The 23,214-nt window shown below is 43.3% G+C and overlaps 1 protein-coding gene across 3 annotated transcripts in view; it reads right to left on the bottom strand.

Annotated features, from left to right (window-relative positions):
• ARHGEF3 (Rho guanine nucleotide exchange factor 3) overlaps positions 1–23,214 on the bottom strand; it is a 311,757-nt gene that overhangs the window by 257,045 nt on the left and 31,498 nt on the right. For all 3 annotated transcript variants that reach the window (XM_067754831.1, XM_067754832.1, XM_067754836.1), the window contains exon 2: positions 14,745–14,837. In XM_067754831.1, the coding sequence (XP_067610932.1) occupies positions 14,745–14,806 (62 nt within the window). In that variant the 5' untranslated portion in view covers positions 14,807–14,837. The remainder of the gene's footprint in view (positions 1–14,744; positions 14,838–23,214) is intronic.

Here is a 23,214-nt window from a genome sequence, read left to right on the forward strand (position 1 = left end):
GAGGTCTTTTCTCAAAATATAAATTTGATCATGTCATTCCTCTACTTAAAAAGCTTCAGTGGCCTCCTGGGGCCTTAGGACAATTGAAGCTCTTTATTACTAAGGCTCCCAGGATCCAGTCTTCCCAGCCCAGACACCAACCCGGCTTCTGTCATATTCCACCATCCAGTCACACTGAGCAGCTGCCTCTTCTTACAGCATGCCACATTCTTTCTGGCCTCAGGGCCTTCGCACACGCTGTTCCTTCCACATGGATCACTCTTTACCTGACTACCCCTCACGTAAGCTTCCATTTTCTGACTGTTACCTCCCCTGGGAAATGATGGGTCCACCCCAAACTTACAACCCTGGAAATGATGTGTTTAAGTCTGTTCCTTCTGGACTATAAGGGCTACAAGAGGCAGCTTGTACCATTCACAGCACTTGGCACAATGCCTGGTACCAAGCAGGAGCCTGAGGTAGATTTCCTTGACTTTAATTTAAACGATGCCTTCTTTACCTTCATGCCTTCTCCAAACTGGCACAGGGTTCATCTCTCTGTGTCACATCTGACACCACTTCTGGCACCTTGACTCGCCATTCATACTCCCTTGAGACAACAGTACACATATGGATGTATTCACACTGGCGTGAACACATACACACACACACACACACACACACACACACACAAAACTTGCGGAATCTGTTACTCTCCAAAACTCCCCTCCCACCATGACATTTTAACCTTGAGGAGGTCTTGCTTTCTGCCTGAATGTTATAAAATAAGTATTGGAGCCAGCTACATCAGCCACACTCTACCCAAACTTGACCTGGGCCTATTAAAAAAGAGGGAGACATACGCTTGGATTGGAAGAATTAGTATTGCTAAAATGGCCATACTACCCAAAGCAATTTACAGATTTAATGTGATCCCTATCAAAATACCAATGACTTTTTCCCACAGAACTGGAACAAATAATACCAAAACTTATATGGAGCCACAAAAGACCCAGAATTGCCAAAGCAATCCTGAAGAAAAAGAACAAAGCTGGAAGCATAACCCTCCCAGACTTCAGATAACACTACAAAGCTACAGTAATCAAAGCAGTATGGTATTGGTACAAAAACAGACGTATGGATCAATGGAACAGAATAGAGAGCCCAGAAATAAACCCACACACCTATGGTCAATTAATCTACAACAAAGGAGGCAAGAATATACAATGGAGAAAAGACAATCTCTTCAGCAAGTGGTGTTGGGAAAGCTGGACAGCCACATGTAAATCAGTGAAGTTAGAATACACTCTCACACCATACACAAAAATAAATTCAAAATTGTTTAAAGACTTAAGCATAAGACTTGACACTGTGAAACTCCTAGAAGAGAACATAGTCATGCAAAACATTCTCAGACATAAACTGTAGCAATGTTTTCTTAGATCAACCTCTCAAGGCAAAAGAAATAAAAGCAAAAACAAACAAATGGGGCCTAATCAAACTTAAAAGCTTTTGCACAGCAAAGGAAACTATTGACAAAAGAAAAAGACAACCTATGGAATAATATTTGCAAATGATCTGACCAAAAAGGAGTTAATCTCCAAAATATACAAACAGCTCATACAACTCAATATAAAAAAGACAAACAACCCAATCAAAAAATGGTCAGAAGACCTGAATAGACATTTCTCCAAAGAAGATATACAGCTGGTCAACAGGAACAAGAAAAAAAATTCTCAACATTCCTAATTATTAGAGAAATGAAAATCAAAACCACAATGAGGTATCACCTCACACCAGTCAGAATGGCTATTATCGAAAAGTGTACAAATAATAGGTGCTGGAGAGGGTGTGGAGAAAAGGGAACCCTACTACACTGTTGGTGGGAATGTAAATTGGTGTGGCCACTGTGGAAAACAGTATGAAGGTTCCTTAAAAACCTAAAAATAGAGCTACCATATGATCCAGCAATCCCACTCCCAGGCATATATCCAGAAAAGATGAAAACTAATTTGAAAAGATACATGCACCCCAATGTTCACAGCAGCACTATTTACAATAGCCAAGACATGGAAGCAACCTAAGTGTCCATGAACAGAGGACTGGTTTAAGAAGATGTACTATATATGTACAGTGGACTATTACTCAGCCATAAGAAAGAATAAAATATTGCCATTTGCAGCAACATGGATGGACCTAGAGATTATCACATTAAGTGAAGTGAGTCAGACAGAGAAAGACAAATATCATATGATATCACTTATATATGGAATCTAAAAAAATAATACAAATGGGGAATTCCCTGGCAGTCCAGTGGTTAGGACTCCACACTTTCACTGCTGAGGGCCCGGGGTTTGATCCCTGGTCAGGGAACTAAGATCCCACAAGCCGTGTGGCGTGGCCAAGAAAAAAATAATAATAATAAAATAAAATAATAAATGATAAATAATACAAATGAATCTATACATCAAAGAGAAACAGACTCACAGACCTAGAAAACAAACTTATGGTTAACAAAAGGGAAAGGGAGGGGGTGAGGAGGGACAAGTTAGAGGTATGGGATTAACAGATACAAACAACTATACATTAAATACATAAGTAACAAGGATTTACTGTATAACACAGGGAACTATATTCAATATCTTGTAAAAACCTATAACGGAAAATAACCTTTTTCATAACTCTAATGGAAAACTGATGAATTTATAAAAGTGCCAACAAAAGATCAAGATAAAAAAGAAATTAATTACATGGGACTGAGTGACCTGATGAGGATGATTATAATTTTTGTGACTTTCTGTTTGAATAAAAGAAAAAATCCCATAAGGACTCAGAGGCAAAAAATATACAAATCAATTTTCACTGCAAAGTAAAGGAGCTGTTGCAGTGGAGGATTACTGGACTGAATGTCAATATCATGACATCGTATGAGTGTGTTTCGTGTTTGGTAACTGCAATCATTGTTGCTTTTGTTGTGGTCATCCATTTACAATGCTTGGTGTCAGTCTATTTATCTCTTGTAAAAATAAAATACACTGTGTGTGTGTGCAAAAAAAGAGAAAATAACCTGAAAATTATATATATACATATCTGAATCATTTTGCTGTACACCTGAAACTAACACAATATTGTAAATCAACAATACTTCAAATAAAAAAAAAAAGAGGGAGAGATATTTTTTAAAAAGTGCAGAGCCTTTCTCTGAAATCTCTCCCTTAGTTACCATAACTATAAGGTCCATATCAAGCAGATTCAATCTTATTTGAAAGTTTTAAACAAATAAACAAAAGGAGCTGTACTTATATATGAATGTTTTTGTAATTAAAAAACAAAAAACTTGTCCTGTGTTTATTTTTTAATGTGCAAATTAGTTTATGTAACAATATTTGTCAGTGTTGTTTATAATATAAATATATAAGCAATTAAACACTAACAACAGGAGATTTTTTTAAGTAAAATAAGTTATAAAATAGTATAGTGGAATAATCTGCAACTGCTTTTTTTAATATTTTACTTTTATTGGAGTATAGTTGATTTACAATGTTGTGTTAGTTTCAGGTATACAGCAAAGTGATTCAGTTATACATATATTCATTATTTTTTAGATTCTGGTCCTTTGTCTAGAGTGAGAGAGTTTTTTTATTAGAAAGGTAATTGTTAGAATTATGGTCAATATAATTATCTCTATCAGATCTAAACCAAAACACAATGCAAGCTGTGGTCTTAACCAAGTGTCAACCCAGCACCACCAGCCATGGGTCATCCTGACCTTGCGGAGTAACAATGTCACCAATGAGACCCTGTCACTGCACATGTTGTTCCTGGACCTACTCCAGCCACTGTGCTTCACTTGACATTCATGGAAGGGAAGGGACGAAGGAATACAGTAGACGGCACCACAAGGAGACACTCAGACAAATCCAGAACATGGATCTTACTTTTAAAAGTGCCAATGTTGTGGAGGATAAATACAAGAGGAGGCCCTGTTTTGGATCAAAGGGGACTAAAGGGACATACGAACCAAATGCAATGCTTCAGCCAGGAACGCTCCCTGAATGTGGGGCAGGAAGGAGGGAGAAATGGAACGAGCTGTAAAAGGTGTTTTGGAGGACTTCCCTGGGGGCGCAGTGGTTAAGAATCCACCTGCCAATGCAGGGGACATGGGTTTGATCCCTGGTCCGGGAAGATCCCACATGCCACGGAGCAACTAAGCCTGTGCGCCACAACTACTGAGCCTGCGCTCTAGGGCCTGCCTGCCGCAACTATTGAGCCCGTGTGCCACAACTACTGAAGCTCACGTGCCTAGAGCCCTGCTCCGCAACAAGAGAAGCCACCACAATTAGAAGCCCATGCACCGCAATGAAGAGTAGCCCCCGCTCGCCTCAACTAGACAAAACCTGCATGCAGCAACAAAGACCCAACGCAGCCAAAAAAAAAAAGTGTTTTGGAACAACTAAGGAAAGTTGAATATGGACTGGATATTAAAAGATATTATAGGTCTATACTAAATAAATGGGGACTAGAGGAATCAAGGAAGTAAAATTAATACTGAACACAGATAAAGGAAAAAAGAGATGCTTTGGAAGGACAAGAGAATGATAATACTGACATCTGACTTGTGTTCCCTAAATCTTCTCCCACCTCTTCCCTCAATCCTAAAATGGTTCTGTGTACAAGGCTTCTGAATACGAACCTCCTTGAAGAAAGTATACCAAGTTAAAAAAATTTCTCAAGTCTAGCTGCTAAGAGCCAATGTCTCTTTAAGACATGGTGCCAAGGGAGGGCCAAGGTGTTCAGGCTCGCCTGGAGGTGAAAGGTTGCCTAGGTAGGGTTATTTGTACCTCGTGATGGACAGCACTACCCTTTCCACTGAAAGGACAAGGACATCCTATACTCGCATTTGCATAGAGGACAAAAACCACATGAACAAAAGATGGGAAACAGGTAATCTGTCTTGAGTTTCTGCTAACTTCATTAGATACATTTGTGAAGTATTTTTGGCCTTTGGATCTGTTGCTATTTGTAAACAACCATGAATAGATTTCACTTACTGGAATTTATATGCTTCCTTAGTTTTCAAGTTAGTATTTCAAACAGGATTTATTTTCTTGTTTGCAATGTTAATGTAACCTCATGATAGAATTTTTAAAGCTATTGTGTGACTTGTCCCCTCGCCACTGGGAAAATTTTCACTTGCTTATTTTAGAATCATGTACTAAGCCCTACCACTGGAATGAACTTACATATATGTGTAATAAAGAGAATAAATAATTGACACTACTAAAAAAAGACATTACAAAATTATTGTTAATTTGCAGAGATGGGTAACAGTAGGTGAATATGAAGGTGACTGTACCTATTTTTAGGAGTTACAGGCCAAGGTATTTAGAGGTAAAGTGTCAGGATGTCTGCAATGGGTTTCCAAATGGTTCAGGAAAAGAAAGTATATATATGTATACACACACACACACACACATACACAGAGACACACACAGAGTAGTGAGGCAAAGTGTTCAAATAAAATCTAGGTGAAGGAAAAAAAAATCTGTTAACTTTTCTGTAGAGTTACAAATTTTCCAAATATACATTTGGGTAGAAAAATATTAATACAAGGTAGGAGAATTCCCTGGCTGTCCAGTGGTTAGGACTCCGTGCTTCCAGAGCAGGGGGCACGAGTTCGATCCCTGGTTGGGGAACTAAGATCCCACATGCCATGCCTTGCGGCCAAAGAAAAGAAAAGAAATAAATGCTGAAAATGGTAAACACGTCAGTAAATATAAAATATTTTTTAAAAAAGAAAAATACAAGGTAAAACTTAGCTCCTTTGATAACATTATAATAATAAGATAAAGAACACAAAGAAAGGAGTTATTAGGTCTTTAACAAGTGATTTGAACTTTGTTTCAGAACCTAAAATATGCCTACTATCCATAAGCACAATATCCTTTTTGCATGACCAGTAGTTTTATAATACTTTTTTTTTTTTTTTTTCACTTTCCACAACAGGAAAAGTGTGCCCTCTGCCTGGAATGCTCATCCTTCCCCCAGGGAAGCGTTCCCAGATGTCACTGGAGAGGTGAAATTCCCCTTTATTTGCTTTGGGAAGTGGAGAACAGGTTATTAAAACTTACCCACAACTCCATCACTGTAACATAATGGAACAGTCTGTCCAAGTGATTGTGAGGTTAACGGCTGAGTTTCCTACTAATTAGAACCTCCAGGCAGACAGGGGCCGCGTCAAGTTCCTGCCCATTCATTTGTACTACAGGGCCAGGCACACAGCTGCCTGCCACTCAATAAATATTTTTTAAATAAATAAGATCTTATACAGCCCTTTAAAAAGAATGCATATGAAGACCACGTAATGAAAAAATGACTGACACAACAAGTGTGAAGAACTATCATAAAGCTACTACGATTACAACAATGTGGAAAACTAAAACTTGGCAAAACCCCACAAACCACCAAAACTAAAACAGTAGCAAAATGGGGTGGGGGGGAAGGTGAGAAAATGAGTTGTCTTGGAAAAATCTTAACAGTATGGTAGGTGCCAAAGGAATGAGGAAGGACTACAGTGACCTGGGGATAAGGGGACAGTAAGTAAAGCAAGGAGGGAAATCAGGGAAATAGTGAAAACTTTTCTCACTTGTTCAAATTTACAGATAAAGAAAAATCCTCAGTCCTAACCGTGAAGACAACCTGCCAAAAGGTAGCTGGGTGTTGACTCTGCCCAATTAATTGCCATCATTCACGGCTACAGGACATCCAGGTTCTAATTCCACCTCTGCTACTAACTCACTGTGTAAACTCCACATGCATCACCTCCCTGGGCAGTTTCCTTACTGGCAAAATGACCAGTCACAGATCTAACCCTGAGCCCAGTACAGTGCCTGGTGTACAGCAGGCCCTCAATCAACCCCCATCCTTAGAGAAGATGGTGGTTCCTGCTTGGGCTGCACACAGCACACACAACACTGCACAGGGGTGGGACAAAAGCCACATGCAGCCCAAGTCCAAGCAATGATCACAGGGAAAGCCTTAACCTAAGTTCCCATGCTCTTCTCCCACCTAGAGAACAAAGTCTCAAGACTCTCTCCACCCACACCCCAGCAGAACACCCACACAAAACCAGCGCTCCATAAATGCATCTTGATAATTCTTTACCTCTGTGGCCCCAGTGAGCGCTTCAACCTTCGTGGGTTCGCATGTCCGCACCCCCAGCCTCACACGGCTCTCCAGGCCTGATTCTTGGCCCTCAGAGTTGAAAAGGTAGAGTTTCCTCCAGGGAATGTGCCACGCTCTTGCCTGGCAGGAATTTTCTATCAGAATCCCAGGACGGAGATTGACGCACATGGTCTCCACCCAGCAAGGGCTTAGCATCAAGACGGGTGCCGCCTTTCACGTGCCACCATCCCTCCGCAGGGCGGGGGCCGCGTGAGCTTCCCCTGCCAGACGCTTGCACTGTGTTTCCTGGTTCCACCTCAAGTCCAGTGCCCATCTGAACGTCCTCCACTTTGAGTGGGGTTTTTTTTTTTTTTTGGCTGCGCCATGCGGCATGCAGGATCTTAGTTCCCCGACCAGGGATTGAACCTGTGCCCCCTGCATTGGGAGTGCAGAGTCTTAAACACTGGACCACCGGGGCAGTCTCTTGAGTGTTTTTAAACATTTCCCAGGTGCACACTGTGTGCCAGACCCTGCTAGGCGCTTCCTTAACACATCTTGTCTCCTATTACATACATTCATCTCCCCTTCTAGATTGGAAGAAAGGTCCAGGTCTGACTGCATCCCCCAGCATACCTGACAGAGTGCTGAGCACACGATAGGTAGGTACTCAAGTAACTGCTGAACGAATTTCCCAAAGTCATCACCATAAGGATTGCCACAGAAAAGCAAAGGGCATGTGTTCTGACGGCTCCTACTTGGTTCTGCGGTTGGTGGGAAAACGATTTACAGGCTGATAACAGACTAAGGCCACGTGCTGGGTGTTAGCCAGGTGCCCGGTGACCACAAGCGAGGGACTTCGTAGCACACTGAACCTTCGCACCAACTTTATGACCTAAGTACCACTGTTATTCACCTTCATAGATGGCAAACTGAGACTAGGAAAACTTCCAACAACTGGGCCAGGATCTTCACCACTTCCCCTAACACCCTCCTGGCAGTTCCTACTGTCACTAGGGCCCCACTATGAGGAGACTGTCTGGAATTAGGAACACAATGACGGGCTCCCAATGAGACTAGAACGCCCACCCTCTGCACCTCAACGGATTCCCTTGGCTGAGGCCCCGTCCCACCCCTGGGGCAGCCACAGCAGCTCCTTCCCATCCTGCAGAGGGGCTTGGAGCGCCCACCTGCAAGGACAAGGTAAGATGAGGATCCCAATGAGATGAGAAGTAGGGGAGATGGCTAGAAGGCCAGGGGCCTTCTCCCTTGAGAGCATCAAAGACACAGATGTCCCAACAAGTACCTGTGACACTGGGGCAGGTCCTTAAAACTGTTTCTTCATCTGCAAAATGGAGGCAAACAATGTGTATTCTGCCCAGTTGCTGTGATATTTGGAACCAACGTATATAAAAAGCCCCTTACGAGGTGCCCAGAATTGGCAGATATTATTATAATTTGCCATGTAGAGGATTAGCCAGGCTCCCTGGAGAACTGAAGAGCTTTTTCAGTGGCTTCACAGCAGATTTTCCAGGACACTGTCCTAATTCATGCCTCTGACCAGTCCAAGGACAGATAAAGACTTGGTTTAGTGGGAAAAAAACCCACAACAAAGCAGAACTTGAGGCTTAGGAGGCTGGGTCTGGGTCTTGGCTCTTCCATTCCTGCTACAGGACCACAGCCCAGCCCTTTGCCTCCCAAAATGTCAGTCCCTCATCTGTAAAATAACATCACCTCCCTCATTGGGTCTTCGTGTGTCTCAAAGAAGATCATGTGCACTCACTCAATTACCTTAACAATCATTTAATAATAAGCTGTCTCTGGGGTTACGCCAATGAACCTAATATGGAGTCTATTTCGTTTTCATATTTATGCAACAAATGTTTAGTGAGTGACTATCCCAGGCACCGCCCTGAGGAGTCAGTGAGGAGACACAGACCACATCTGCCCTCAGGGGGCTTACAGTTGTTTTAAACAATATACCTAAAATTTTAGGATTAAAAGGAAAGTCATCAATCAACCAACCATTCTTTTTAGCCAATGAGAGATATGAGAGAAAAGAAAAGAGACACACCAAGGGTCACACAGCCAGGAAGAGGCGAGAGCAGAATCTGCACAGCGGTTTTTCAGTTTGCAGCCCAGTGTTCTTTGCACAAGAGTTTCTGCCTGAATAAAAACCTTTATGAAGATACCTGACCCTCCCATTTGTTCTCAACTCACTCACCGGCAGGCTTGTGACAGGGATTGGAAGACCTCTTCCATCTTTCGCTTACAATAGTATTTTAAAGTTCCTATCAAAAAACCCTAAACCATTTAAAAATCCAACACCTGTGTCTTTGGTTACTAGGCCTCTCTGTCCCAGGCACATCACTGCAGCATTGGGAGGAAGCTTCACGATCTCCCAGCTCGGCATGTACCCAGTGTGATCTCTGCAACAGCAGATGTGAGGATCGGGGGACTGCACACTCTTCCCTCTCTTGAGAGACCCCCCCATGCACACTGACCTTTTACAGGCTCTGCTGGGTCCTGTGAGAAAGGCTACATTTGACTGAGCTTAAGCCAGTAGTGCCTAAACAAGTTTGGCAACAGGCCCCATTTTTTTCCCTGCAGTGCCTATTAATGTTTGGAGGAAACCATGTTCTGAGGAGCAGACTGTGGGAAATGCTGATGGAATCTCCAAGAAGACACCCTGGAGAGGTGAAGTGCCTTGCTCAAGGTCACAGGACTGGTGAGTCTGACAGTAAAGGCTAGAGCCTCAGGCCAGGAGAGGCTACTCTCCCTTTTGTTGGGTTTCCAGCTTCTCAAGATCAGCGGCTGAACTTTTGGAGGTGGAGGAAGCAGAGCAGGCCCCACACAGCCCTTGGGGCAGTGAACAAAGAGCTCATAAAAAATCAGTGACCCAAACAGCTCCCACCTGAAGGACAAGATGGAAGCTGATAAGTGGATCAAGAAGAGAGCAACTAACAACAAGCAGTGAAACTAACCAGTCTAAGGTGAGGAATCTGGAGGCAGTCTATCCCTGGAGCACGAAAACAGAACACAGCACAGGGCAAATCTCAATTTTGGATACAGCCCTTCATGCTGCCATCTAAAAATCATTCTGTTTTCTAGCCAGTTCAGGCCACTAAAGCTGCTCGTGGGTTGAGAGCCTACTGTGTACAGGGCCCTGGGCCGGACATGGGGTGTCGCTGCACCAGACAAGGCCCTGCCTTTCAAGTCAGTAAAGTCTAGTGGAGCCAGCACAAAAGAGGTTCTCAAAACACCCTGGAATAAATGAGCTAGCCAGAGAAGATCTTTATTTTCATAAAAGAGACACTCATTGGTACAATCTGAGAGTGAAAGGCCCTGCAAGGAAAGAGTAACCCCTTATTTGAACAGGATAGGATGTTCACTGACTGACTGACCCACAGATGAATGAATGAATGAATGAATGAAACAATCGATCAATTTCTCCAGCATGGGCTGAGTCCTAACCATCTACCATTTCAAGGAACTATCACAAGTCCATTTATAGGAAGGATTTACAAGAAGGGCAAGAGCTTCTCCCCTCAAAATTCTCCTCTTTAAACATCAGAAATTCCACTTGCCTAAAACCATTGCTGCACAGCTGAGGAAACTGAGAAGTGATATTATCCGCCCAACATCACAAATGCCAGCAGAAAACTGCACTCCCCAGGGGCTTACTCTTCTAAAAATCCTGTATTCTTCTGAGTTAGCACCCAGAAGTACAAGCGGCAAGTAAAGGTTGCTCAGTTAATGAGTGCGGTGGGACTAGGTCTTCCCACAACTAAGTCACTTGGTTAAAAGACAAAGTGTCCGTAAAGCTCAGGGGCAAAACTGCGTTCCCGCAGAAGGGAGTGAGGTCTGTGGGCAGCGAACCCAGGGAGCCCCTCTCCTCGGGAACCTGGGGTTGGCTCCAGGCGAGCTTAGGTCCTCACTGGCAGGCTTTGTCACAGTACCCCACCTCAAGGATCCAGGGTCCACCCTTTATCGCTACTTGAACACTACACTCATCAGTCCAGAAATATTAGTGAGCACCTACTGTGTGCCAGGCACTGGGTAAACAACAGTGAGCAAAACAGGCAAGACCTGGCCCCACAGAGTTCACAGTCCAGTAAGAAAGGTAGACACTAAAAAGATAATTACATATAGGATAAGAAATCATGTCAATGGATTATCATTTCTCCTTTTTTTTTTTTTTTTTTTTTTTGGCCATGCAGCATGTGGGATTTCAGTTTCCCGAGCAGGGATTGAACCCGTGCCACCTACACTGGAAGCGTGGAGTCTTAACCACTGGACCACCACGGAAGTCCCAGATTATCATTTCTAAAACACAAGTCTGGCCCTATCAATCTCCTGATAGAGAAATCTTCCTAGGTTCCTCACTCTATGTGGGATTAAAAATAAACAAACAAAAATGAAAACAGCTGCCTTAATTGGGTGCTTACTCAATACCAGGTGCTTTACTATGATTAACTCAGGACATGCTCCAACAACCCACTGCAGGAGGTACTATTACTATCCCCATCGACCAACGAAGAATTAAAGTTTTCTACTTAACCATTGCTTACTGCGTGTGCAAAAGCCCATCCACCCCTCAGCCAAGACCCTGAATTCCCTGAGAATTCATATCTTACTCAACTTGCTGTCTCTTGTGCACACAATAGTATTTCATAAACTCCCAATGAATGAATAATCAACTGATTGATCAATGGGCTGGTTTCCTTCAAGGCATTATCTGTGTAATAAGCTCAATCTTGGGAACAAGTACTGGTCAGTGTCCTAATAATCATGCGAGAAGTAGCTGTGATGTTGTGATAAGAGGCAGAGCCAACCCCCGGAGGCCTGAGCCCGCAGCTTGGCTCTGTGTGAACCCGGACAATCACTTCCTCCCTCTAGGCCTGACTGCTTCCCACTGTCCTGATGGGGAAGCACGAAACCAGACAGTGAGCCTAGGACCTCTGCTGGCTCTACACATTTACGTCTCTGAAACATAATGGGGGGCAGGGGCTGGGGCTCAGGAAGACCTCTGAAACTGCACTCTGACTGCTTTTAGAACGGGGTCTAAAATTAAATGTTTTAGGGAGGGTGACTGATCAGGTCTATGGGGGTGAGTGAAGAACTTCCTCTTCAGCCATAGCTCAGTGGGCGTATTTATCCCAATAAAGCAGATTTACTCCCTATGACAAAAACCCCTTTCCAGAGAAGTATTTTGGACGAATACAGGTGAGACCGCCACCCCCAACAGTACACCAGAATAGAGGGGCTGGTGAAATGAAAGAGCCTGTGTTCATATGCTGGAAGCAAACAAAACCCAAACCACACTCTCCACTCCTACACTCTCCTCTGGGAAGGCCACGTGAGTGTGGTCAAGGGCACTGCGAACATGGGCCTAATGGCTCCGTGTGGTCCATAAGCTATGACCACAGGAGAACTCGCCACTCGGCAAGCATGGGTCTGTCTGTCACTCAAAGTGAGAGCAATGGGTAGGAGCTGGAGCTCCGCGGCAAGACAGAGTATTTGTTGGTCTTCTTTTGTTGCTTGGTTGGTTTTGAGGAAATTTCTGTCCTCACGTCACCTAATGGACATAATGGGGGTAACAACACATCTCCCTGCCTCACCACGGTGAGAATTAAATGAGATGAGTAAGCCAAGTGATCCACACAGAGCCTGACACATAGTACATACTCAGATTGTTGCCAAGGATGGTGGTGGTAGTGGATGAAATCATCTGAGTCGGGAAATCCAACCCAAGGCTCTCCCAACCCACTCCAGGATCCAGAGAGAAGCAGGTGATCCTGGGATGAACGCTACTGGAAGAGCAGACTTGGATACTTTTCAGAAAAGAAACAAAGAGGTGCCCACTCTTGGGAAGGACCCAGCCTGTCCAGGTGCCCTGGGCCTCAGGATAATCACTGGGTCCCTGTAAGGACAGAGGCTCGCCAGGGCCATTGGGAAACAGAGAGACCTGAGAAGACGAACTTCCTCAGAGTAAAGAGAAGGGGGAGGAAATTACAACCATGGAGAGATACCGCTGTTAACCCAACAGACTGGCAAAAATTAAAAAGCATGAAGAGCTGAGGTGTGGCAGGAGGCGGGCAAACAGGAACTCTGGTATCCTGCCGATAACTGGTGCTCTTTAGAGACCGATTTGGCAGCATTTATCAAGATCTTAAATGCATGCAAAGGATGGCCCAACAACTTCACTCCTCGATAACCATCTACCTAAGAGAACTATCAGCTCATGTGCTTGGAGGCGTAAGCCAGAAAGTGCATCAAAGCACTCCACTGCTGTAAGGGCGAAAAGCAGAACCCACCCACCCACCACCACCAACAGGAAAACAGCTCGATAAACAGTGAGATTCTCATGCCAAGGATACGATACTCACTTTGCAACAAAACAAGGCAGACTCACATGTACTGTCTTGAAAACATTTAAAGACATATTATTGAATGTTTTAAAAAGGTTACAGGGGCTTCCCTGGTACTGCAGTGGTTGCGAGTCTGCCTGCAAATGCAGGGACATGGGTTCGAGCCCTGGTCCGGGAAGATTCCACATGCTGCGGAGCAAATGGGCCCGTGTGCCACAGCTGCTGAGTCTATGCTCTGGAGTCCGTGAGCTGCAGCTGCTGAGCCCACGTGCCACAACTGCTGAAGCCCACGTGCCTAGAACCCATGCTCCACAACAAGAGAAGTCTCTCACTGCAATGAGAAGCCTGCGCACCACAGCGAAGAGTGGCCCCTGCTCGCCGCAACTAGAGAGGGCCCACGCACAGCAATGAAGACTCAATACAGCCAAAAATAAATAAATAAAATAAATGAATTAAAAATAAAAGAATGTTTAAAAAAATTATTAAAATAAATAAATAAATAAAATAAAAAGGTTACAGAATAGACCAGCAAGCATAGTATGACAGACTGTATTTAAAGAACAGAAAGAAAGAAAAAGTAAAGGAAGGAAAAAAGGACTTTGTTTTTCTATGTATATAGACTCCTAGAAAAGCTCTGGAAGGAAATTCACAAAGTAGGTCACAGTGGTTATTCTGGGAAAGGTAGGAGTGGGGTGGGTGCTGGGAATGTAACTTGGGGATCAATGGGGATTTCACTCTTATTTTTAACTAGAAAAACGTACCAATGCATTTCTTGGGTATTTAAATTAAATTAATACATTTATTTTTAAGGAACAGAAAAGAGGAGGTGGAAGGAAGAGGAAGAGATGATGACTTCAAGAGAAGATGTAGCTGCCGAGAGCTAAGGGTCTGCCTTCACCTCCTCTTGGGGGACTGGCCACCCACAAATGCAGACACAACACATCTGAGCATAAGCCCATAGTTTCTTGGAATGATAGAATCAGATATTTAATGCTATACCACATCAGTTCTATATACCAACTCTTCCTTCTAAATCTTAGAAAAATTCCCTCATACTTGACAAAGGTATCCTTCCTCTGGTGTCAGAAACTCAAGGTATGAAAACGGGACACATGAAATTTTGCTATCTCCAAATTCTTGTTGGCTTCCACTGACTTATAAGAAGTCCTGCATTACATTTAATTGTTGCATGTAAGAATTTTTTTTAATTTTAATTTTTAAAGATACTTTTACCTTTCCTTGTTTTCTTCCATTTCTCTGAAGACACACTGATTCATTACTCTGGAACTGTCCATAGACACTGTGTGGCAGATCCAGGTCTTCTTTCTGAAAAAGGAAAATAACCAACATTTATAACCTGGGTACATTTATGTTAACACAAAGAGATGCATTAAATACATACAAAAGGAATGTGTCAAAGGCTGCCTAGTGTCCATCAAAATCCATTCTCCCCTTTGTCCATAGGTTACTTGAGTTTCATCAGGGACTACATTTCCCAGGCATCCTTGCAGCTAGGTGCAGCCAAGTATCTGAGTTCCCAATGGAATGTGAAAGGATGTGATATGTTCCACTTCTCCACGTAGGTCTCAAGACATGGGCATGCCTTGTCCATCCTTCCCCTTGGTTCCCACTGGCTGGAACTCAGCTCTGACCATGCAGATGATGACAATGCACTTGGAAATAACAAAGGAACAAGATAGAAGGCACTTGGGCCTGTGACTGACTGCATGGAGCACAGGTTCCCTCTCTCCTGGGAACTACTACCTTAGAGAGAAATGTCTTTGTTCTTTAAGTCACTTTAAGTTTAATAAAACTTTAAGTTTTATTGGGTCTTGTTTTTATGGCTGGTTAAGTCTCACTGAGTTGGCACTACGGTTAAATATTATCACTGGGGCCCTTCTGAGGGTGGGTTTGGTTATTTGGAGCTTGGGACAGTCTGTTTCTGTGGAGACAGGTGAGTCCAAATTATTAGGGGTCACAATTTTGGTAAAACCACATGCAATTTCAAGTAGGTACTCAATCAGTGTTCGATGGATGAAGAGGTGTTAATAAGCATGTAATCTCTTCCTGTGTGAAGCGCCTCGAACGCAGAGCACCTGGTATGGAATTAGGAACACTGGGACCCACAAGTATGACTTGTGAGCTTCACTTCACGAAACGACTACTCGGGATGGTAAAATGCCACCTGAATGTACACGATACCCACATTTAAGGATTTTAGTCTCTGCTTAGGAGTGACAGAGACTAGGAAACACAGGGACAGAGACAGAGAGACAGAGCTAGAGGGAGAACATTCCGATGGTGGAGGATTCGGCCCACTATTCCACTCCCTGCACGTCTGCCCCAGGATGAGTCTGAGCTACAACTCGGAGGTTCCCTCTCCAGTCTCAGGAACTGCATTCCTCACCACTCAGGGTGTGGCTTTAGCATTAAAAGATAGATTCTCTTTCTGCACCATGGCCCAAACATGAACCAGCTACTTCATTTGTAACCAAAGAAACAGCTGTCACTTTCAATGCAGGAAGAACTGGCTGTGCAGACCATACTGAGGGATGGTGTGTTGGTCTCCAGCCTGGAGCCTCCTAGGCAAAAAGGGGTCCAGCATAGTTTTGACACCCATGACCTTCATGCTGGTGCTGTCATTATGGCCCAGCTCCACTGCATCAGCTGTTTTGATGGTTGAGCATCATAGGCTGTTTGGCCAAATCTCCTCCACAATCCTCCATCTGCTCCACTGTGGGTCTGGCTTTCTCCCAGATCAAAGCACCATATGAACAAACTTTCAGATCCAGGTGAGCAGGACCCTACACCACGATGTGTTGGACAGAGTCAGTGTTGGGGAGAATCCCCAGCCACAGCCTCCAACACTGCTCTTGAACTTGCAGAGAGCACACTAAGAGGTATTTTTAGCATCTGGATCCCTGTCTGAGGCCACTGCCCTGGCTTCCATCAGAGTTTAACTTCTTCAGCTGTGGCATGTGCATTATGCAGGGACCCAGAACAAGGCAAGAGGGAAGATGTGGACCCTGGAAGGAGGGCTGTGGATGTGAATGTGGAAGGGTAATGGGACTTGAACTCAGAGTCCCAGAGGTGCTACTGCATTCCTGCCACGAAGGGAGAGGGGAGAAATCAGTAGCTCACACCATGGTCACTTCTGCAGCTGTGAACATCCTGGCCCACCTCACCTTGGCCTGGAAGCCAAGTTTGCTCAGTGTAGCAAGCTCTTACACAGCACAGTAACTGCTGCAAGAGGATTTGATACGTACATCCCAAATGACGCCAACAGCAAACTCTCCTCTAAGTCACATTTCCCCTGCAGCAATGAGGTCACAGCCTGCCTTCACAGGCTAATTCTGGGTCAGGGTTTCAGGTTTTCCCTCCTGGTGTTGGAGAAGGTATTCTGTAGACAGCCATCAAGAAACCACTGTCCGGGCTTCCCTGGTGGTGCAGTGGTTGAGAGTCCTCCTGCTGATGCAGGGGATGCGGGTTCGTGCCCTGGTCTGGGAAGATCCCACATGCCGCGGAGCGGTGGCCCCGTGAGCCATGGCCGCTGAGCCTGCGCGTCCGGAGCCTGTGCTCCGCAACGGGAGAGGCCACAACAGTGAGAGGCCCGTGTATCGCAAAACAAAAACAAAAACAAAAAAAAACGAAGAAACCACTGTCCTTCAGCCTGTGGCTAGGAGCTGGCACTGGGGACACCCATCTCTGTATCCCAGAACTGAGGGATGTCCAAGGTGCAGACACTGACATGGATTATCTCAATGAATTCTCACATCAGCCCTAGGAGGCAGGCACTGCCTCACTCTATGAAATGGAAAACCGGGTTAAGATTTGTCGAAGGCCATACAGACACCAAACGGCAAAGCCAAGACTTGAACGAGGGGGTTCAAGTCTGTGTTCCTAACCACTGTATTTTTTTTTAACATCTTTATTGGAGTATAATTGCTTTACAGTGTTGTGTTAGTTGCTGCTGTATAACAAAGTGAATCAGCTATATGTATACATATATCCCCATATCCCCTCCCTCTTAATCCTCCCTCCCACCCTCCCTATCCCACCCCACTAGGTGGTCACAAAGCACTGAGCTAATATCCCTGTGCTATGCAGTTGCTTCCCACTACCTATCAATTTTACATTTGGTAGTGTATATATGTCAATGCCACGCTCTCACTTCGTCCCAGCATCCCCTTCTCCCTCCCCGTGTCCTCAAGTCCATCCTCTACATCTGCGTCTTTATTCCTGTCCCGCCCCTAGGTTCTTCAGAACGATTTTTTCTTTTCTTTTCTTTTTTTTTTAGATTCCATATACATGTGTTAGCATACGGTATTTGTTTTTCTTTCTGACTTGCTTCACTCTGTAAGACAGACTCTAGGTCCATCCACCTCACTACAAATAACTCAATTTTGTTTCTTTTTATGGCTGAGCAATATTCCATTGTATATATGAGCTGCATCTTCTTTATCCATTCATCTGTCGAGGGACACTTATTTAGGTTGCTTCCATGTCCTGGCTATTGTAAATAGTGCTGCAATGAACATTGGGGTACATGTCTCTTTTTGAATTATGGTTTTCTCACAGTATATGTCCAGTAGTGGGACTGCTGGGTCATATGGTAATTCTATATTTAGTTTTTTAAGGAACCTCCGTACTATTCTCCATAGTGGCTATATCAATTTACATTCCCACCAACAGTGCAGGAAGGTTCCCTTTTCTCCGCATCTTCTCCAGCATTTATTGTTTGTAGATTTTTTGATGATGGCCATTCTGACTGGTGTGAAGTGATACCTCACTGTGGTTTTGATTTGCATTTCTCTAATGATTAGTGATGTTGAGCATCCTTTCATGTGTTTGTTGGCAATCTGTATATCTTCTCCAGAGAAATGTCTATTTAGGTCTTCCACGCATTTTTGGATTGAGTTGTTTTTTTGATATTGAACTGCATGAGCTGCTTGTGTATTTTGGAGATTAATCCTTTGTCAGTTGCTTCATTTGCAAATATTTTCTCCCATTCTGAGGGTTATCTTTTCGTCTTGTTCATGGTTTCCTTTGCTGTGCAAAAGCTTTAAGTTTCATTAGGTCCCATTTGTTTATTTTTGTTTTTTATTTCCACTTCTCTAGGAGGTGGGTCAAAAAGGATCTTGCTGTGATTTATGTCATAGAGTGTCCTGCCTAAGTTTTCCTCTAAGAGTTTTTTAGTGTCTACCCTTATATTTAGGTCTTTAATCCACTTTGAGTTTATTTTTGTGTATGGTGTTAGGAAGTGTTCTAATTTCATTGTTTTACATGTAGCTGTCCAGTTTTCCCAGCGCCACTTTTTTTTTTTTGCGGTACACGGGCCTCTCACTGATGTGGCCTCTCCCGTTGCGGAGCACAGGCTCCGGACGCGCAGGCCTAGCGGCCATGGCTCACGGGCCTATCCGCTCCGTGGCATGTGGGATCTTCCTGGACCAGGGCACGAACCTATGTCCCCTGCATCGGCAGGCAGACTCTCAACCACTGTGCCACCAGGGAAGCCCCCAGCGCCACTTACTGAAGAGGGTTCTTTTCTCCATTGTATATTCTTGCTCCTTTATCAAAGATAAGGTGACCATATGTGCATGGGTTTATCTCTGGGCTTTCTATACTGTTCCATTGATCTGTATTTCTGTTTTTGTGCCAATACCAAACTGTCTTGATTACTGTAGCTTTGTAGTATAGTCTGAAGTCAGGGAACCTGATTCCACCAGCTCTGTTTTCCTTTCTCAAGATTGCTTTGACTTTCAGGGTCTTTTGTGTTTCCATACAAATTGTGAAATTTTTTGTTCTAGTTCTGTGAAAAATGCCATTGGTAGTTTGATAGGGATTACACTGAATCTGTAGATTGCTTTGGGTAGTAGAGTCATTTTCACAATGTTGATTCTTCCAATCCAAGAACATGGTATACCTCGACATCTGTCTGTACCGTCTTTAATTTCTTTCACCAGTGTCTTATAGTTTTCTGCATACAGGTCTTTTGTCTCCTTAGGCAGGTTTATTCCTAGGTTTTTTATTCTTTTTGCTGCAATGGTAAATGGGAGTGTTTCCTTAATTTCTCTTTCAGATTTTTCATCATTAGTGCATAGGAATGCAAGAGATTTCTGTGCCTTAATTTTGTATCCTGCTACTTTACCAAATTCATTGATTAGCTCTAGTAGTTTTCTGGTAGCATCTTTAGGATTCTCTATGTATAGTATCATGTCATCTGCAAACAGTGACAGTATTACTTCTTCTTTCCAATTTGGATTCCTTTTATTTCTTTTTCTTCTCTGATTTCTGTGGCTACAACTTCCAAAACTATGTTGAATAATAGTGGTGAGAGTGGGCAACCTTCTATTTTTCTTGATCGTAGAGGAAATGCTTTCAGTTTTTCACCATTGAGGACGATGCTGGCTGTGGGTTTGTCATATATGGCCTTTATTATGTTGAGGTACGTTCTCTCTATGCCCACTTTCTGGAGAGTTTTTTATCATAAATGGGTGTTGAATTTTGTCAAAAGCTCTTTCTGCATCTATTGAGATGATCATGTGGTTTTTATCCTTCAATTTGTTAATATGGTGTATCACATTGATTTGCGTATATTGAAGAATCCTTGCATTCCTGGGATAAACCCCACTTGATCATGGTGTATGATCATTTTAATGTGCTGTTGGATTCTGTTTGCTAGTATTTTCTTGAGGACTTCTGCATCTACGTTCATCAGTGATACTGGCCTATAGTTTTCTTTTTTTGTGACATCTTTGTCTGGTTTTGGTATCAGGGTGATGGTGACCTCGTAGAAAGAGTTTGGGAGTGTTCCTCCCTCTGCTATATTTTGGAAGAGTTTGAGAAGGATAGGTGTTAGCTCTTCTCTAAATGTTTGATAGAATTCACCCGTGAAGCCATCTGGTCCTGGGCTTTTGTTTGTTAGAAGATTTTTAATCACAGTTTCAATTTAAGTGCTTGTGATTGGTCTGTTCATATTTTCTATTTTTACCTGGTTCAGTCTTGGAAGGTTGTACTTTTCTAAGAATTTGTCCATTTCTTCCAGGTTGTCCATTTTATTGGCATATAGTTGCTTGTAGTAGTCTCTCATGATCCTTTGTACTTCTGCAGTGTCAGTTGTTACTTCTCCTTTTTCATTTCTAATTCTGTTGATCTGAGTCTTTTCCTTTTTTTCTTGATGAGTCTGGCTAGTGGTTTATCTATTTTGTTTATCTTCTCAAAGAACCGGCATTTAGTTTTATTGATCTTTGCTACTGTTTCCTTCATTTCTTTTTCATTTATTTCATTTATTTCTCATCTGATCTTTATGACTTCTTTCCTTCTGCTAACTTTAACAATTGTAAATATTTATGCACCCAACTTAGGAGCACCTTAATATATAAGGCAAATGCTAACAGCCATAAAAGGGGAAACTGACAGTAACACAATCATAGTAGGGGACTTTCAACACCCCACTTTCACCAATGGACAGATCATCCAAAATGAAAATAAATACGGAAACACAAGCTTTAAATGACACACTAGACCAGATGGACTTAATTGATATTTATAGGACATTCCATCCCAAAACAACAGAATACACTTTCTTCTCAAGTGCTCATGGACCATTCTCCAGGATAGATTATATCTTGGATCACAAATCAAGCCTCGGTAAATTTATGAAAATTGAAATCATATCAAGTATCTTTTCCAACCACAACACTATGAGACTAGATATCAATTACAGGAAAAAAAACTTTAAAAAAATGCAAATACATGGAGGTCAAACAAGACGCTAACCAAGAGATTACTGATGAAATCAAAGAGGAAATCAAAAAATACCTAGAAACACATGACAATGAAAACAAGACGACCCAAAACCTATGGGATGCAGCAAAAGCAGTTCTAAGAGGAAAGTTTATAGCAATACAATCTTACCTCAAGAAACAAGAAAAATCTCAAATAAACAACCTAAACTTACATCTAAAGCAATTAGAGAAAGAAGAATTAACCACTGTATTATAATGTTCAAGGTAAAGCTCAGTACTGGTTGAATGTATGAATGAATGAATGAACAAATAGTTTCAAAAGCACTTTCAGGGTTGTGGAGAGACAGTGTCTCTCTAAAGCCCTAGAGGGATTGACCTCACCGACCCTGGATGCCCTGGTGATATTCTCAGACCCCTCCCAGGACAGCCACTCAGCCCCTGAACACTCATTCTGAACCCAGAATTGCCAACTTCTGTAGGCATTTATGTGCTCATTACTGCTGTTGGTAATGACCAGAGCTACCACTGACTCAGAACCTCCTATTTGCAGGCAGTAAGCTCATGGCTCTCACACAGAGGCTTCTCTCATCCACCCGCAGCCACCCAGGGAAGGCAGAATCACACCCACCTTAGGGACGGCACAACCAGAGTTCACAGCGGTTGTGATTAGCTTGTGATTAAGGTCACAGCACTTATGAGAGGGCAATTTTCAAAGTCTGAGGAGCTGGCTGAGAAGCACAGACCTCTCCTCCACCCCACAAGACCCACCACTCACCTTGGGTAATCAGCAAGTCACGAAGATGAGTGCTGTTCTAACTCTTCAGCCAGCAAGCTCTGTATTAATCTAAAGCTAATCAGTATTTCCTATGCCAGTCACTTCCTCTTCCATGGAAGAAGAATCCTAATTCTCCCCACCACTGCCCCCTTCCTCTCCTCAGCTGGCTGGATCAGTGGTGACCAGCATCTGCTCAGCATCAACTTCCTATCAGGTGTCCACTGGACACCAAATCTTGCTAATTCTTCTTTGAAAAATATCTCTTCTCAGGAAGACCAAGTGTTGGTGAGGATGTGAAGCAACCAGCACTCTCATATCCTGCTGCTGGTGGGAGCACAAATTGGTACAATCACTCTGGAAGACGGTGGCAATATCTATTCAACCTGCATTTGCTCCGAGGTACATACATGCACCATTCTGGTACACATTTTCCAGAATGTTCTCAGTACTACTATGCATAACAGTCCTGTATTAGTTTCCTACTACTATTATAACGAATAAGTACAAACTTAGTGACCTAAAACAACACAAATTTGTCATCTTATAGTTCTGGAGGTCAGAAATGGGTCAGCAGGACTGCATTTCTTCTGGAGGCTCTAGGGGAGAATCCATTACCTTGCCTTTTCCAGCTCCTAGAGGTCACCTGCATTCCTCGGCTCATGGCCCCTTCCTCCTTTTCAGAGCCAGCAACGTAGCACCTTCAAATCTCCCTCTTCTCTCACCTCTGCTTCCATCGTCATATCTCATCCTCTGACCAGACCCTCCTGTATCCCTCTTACAAGGATCCTTGTAACTACACGGCGCCCACCCAGAGAATTCAAGATCATCTCCCCATGTCAAGACCCTTAACTTAATCACATCTACAAAGTCCCTTTGCCACATAAAGTGACATAGTCACAAGTGTTACCAGTGAATGGCACCTGTGACCAGGGATGAGGTCATGAATATCTTTCGAGGGGCCAGTATTTGGCTTACCTCCAGCTCCAAACCAGAAGTGACCCAAATGCTCATCAACAGTAGAATGAATGCAATAAAAGGTGGTAATTCACAGCGTATGAGAACATATGATCCACAGTCCTACATGCAACAAGGATGACGCTCACAAGACAACACTGAACCAATGACATCAAACACAAGAGCGCTTGCTGTATGAGTTTGTCTGTAGGAAAGGCAGAACCAG

The sequence above is a fragment of the Pseudorca crassidens genome, chromosome 10, assembly GCF_039906515.1.
Source record: "Pseudorca crassidens isolate mPseCra1 chromosome 10, mPseCra1.hap1, whole genome shotgun sequence".
Taxonomy (NCBI): Eukaryota; Metazoa; Chordata; class Mammalia; order Artiodactyla; family Delphinidae; genus Pseudorca; species Pseudorca crassidens.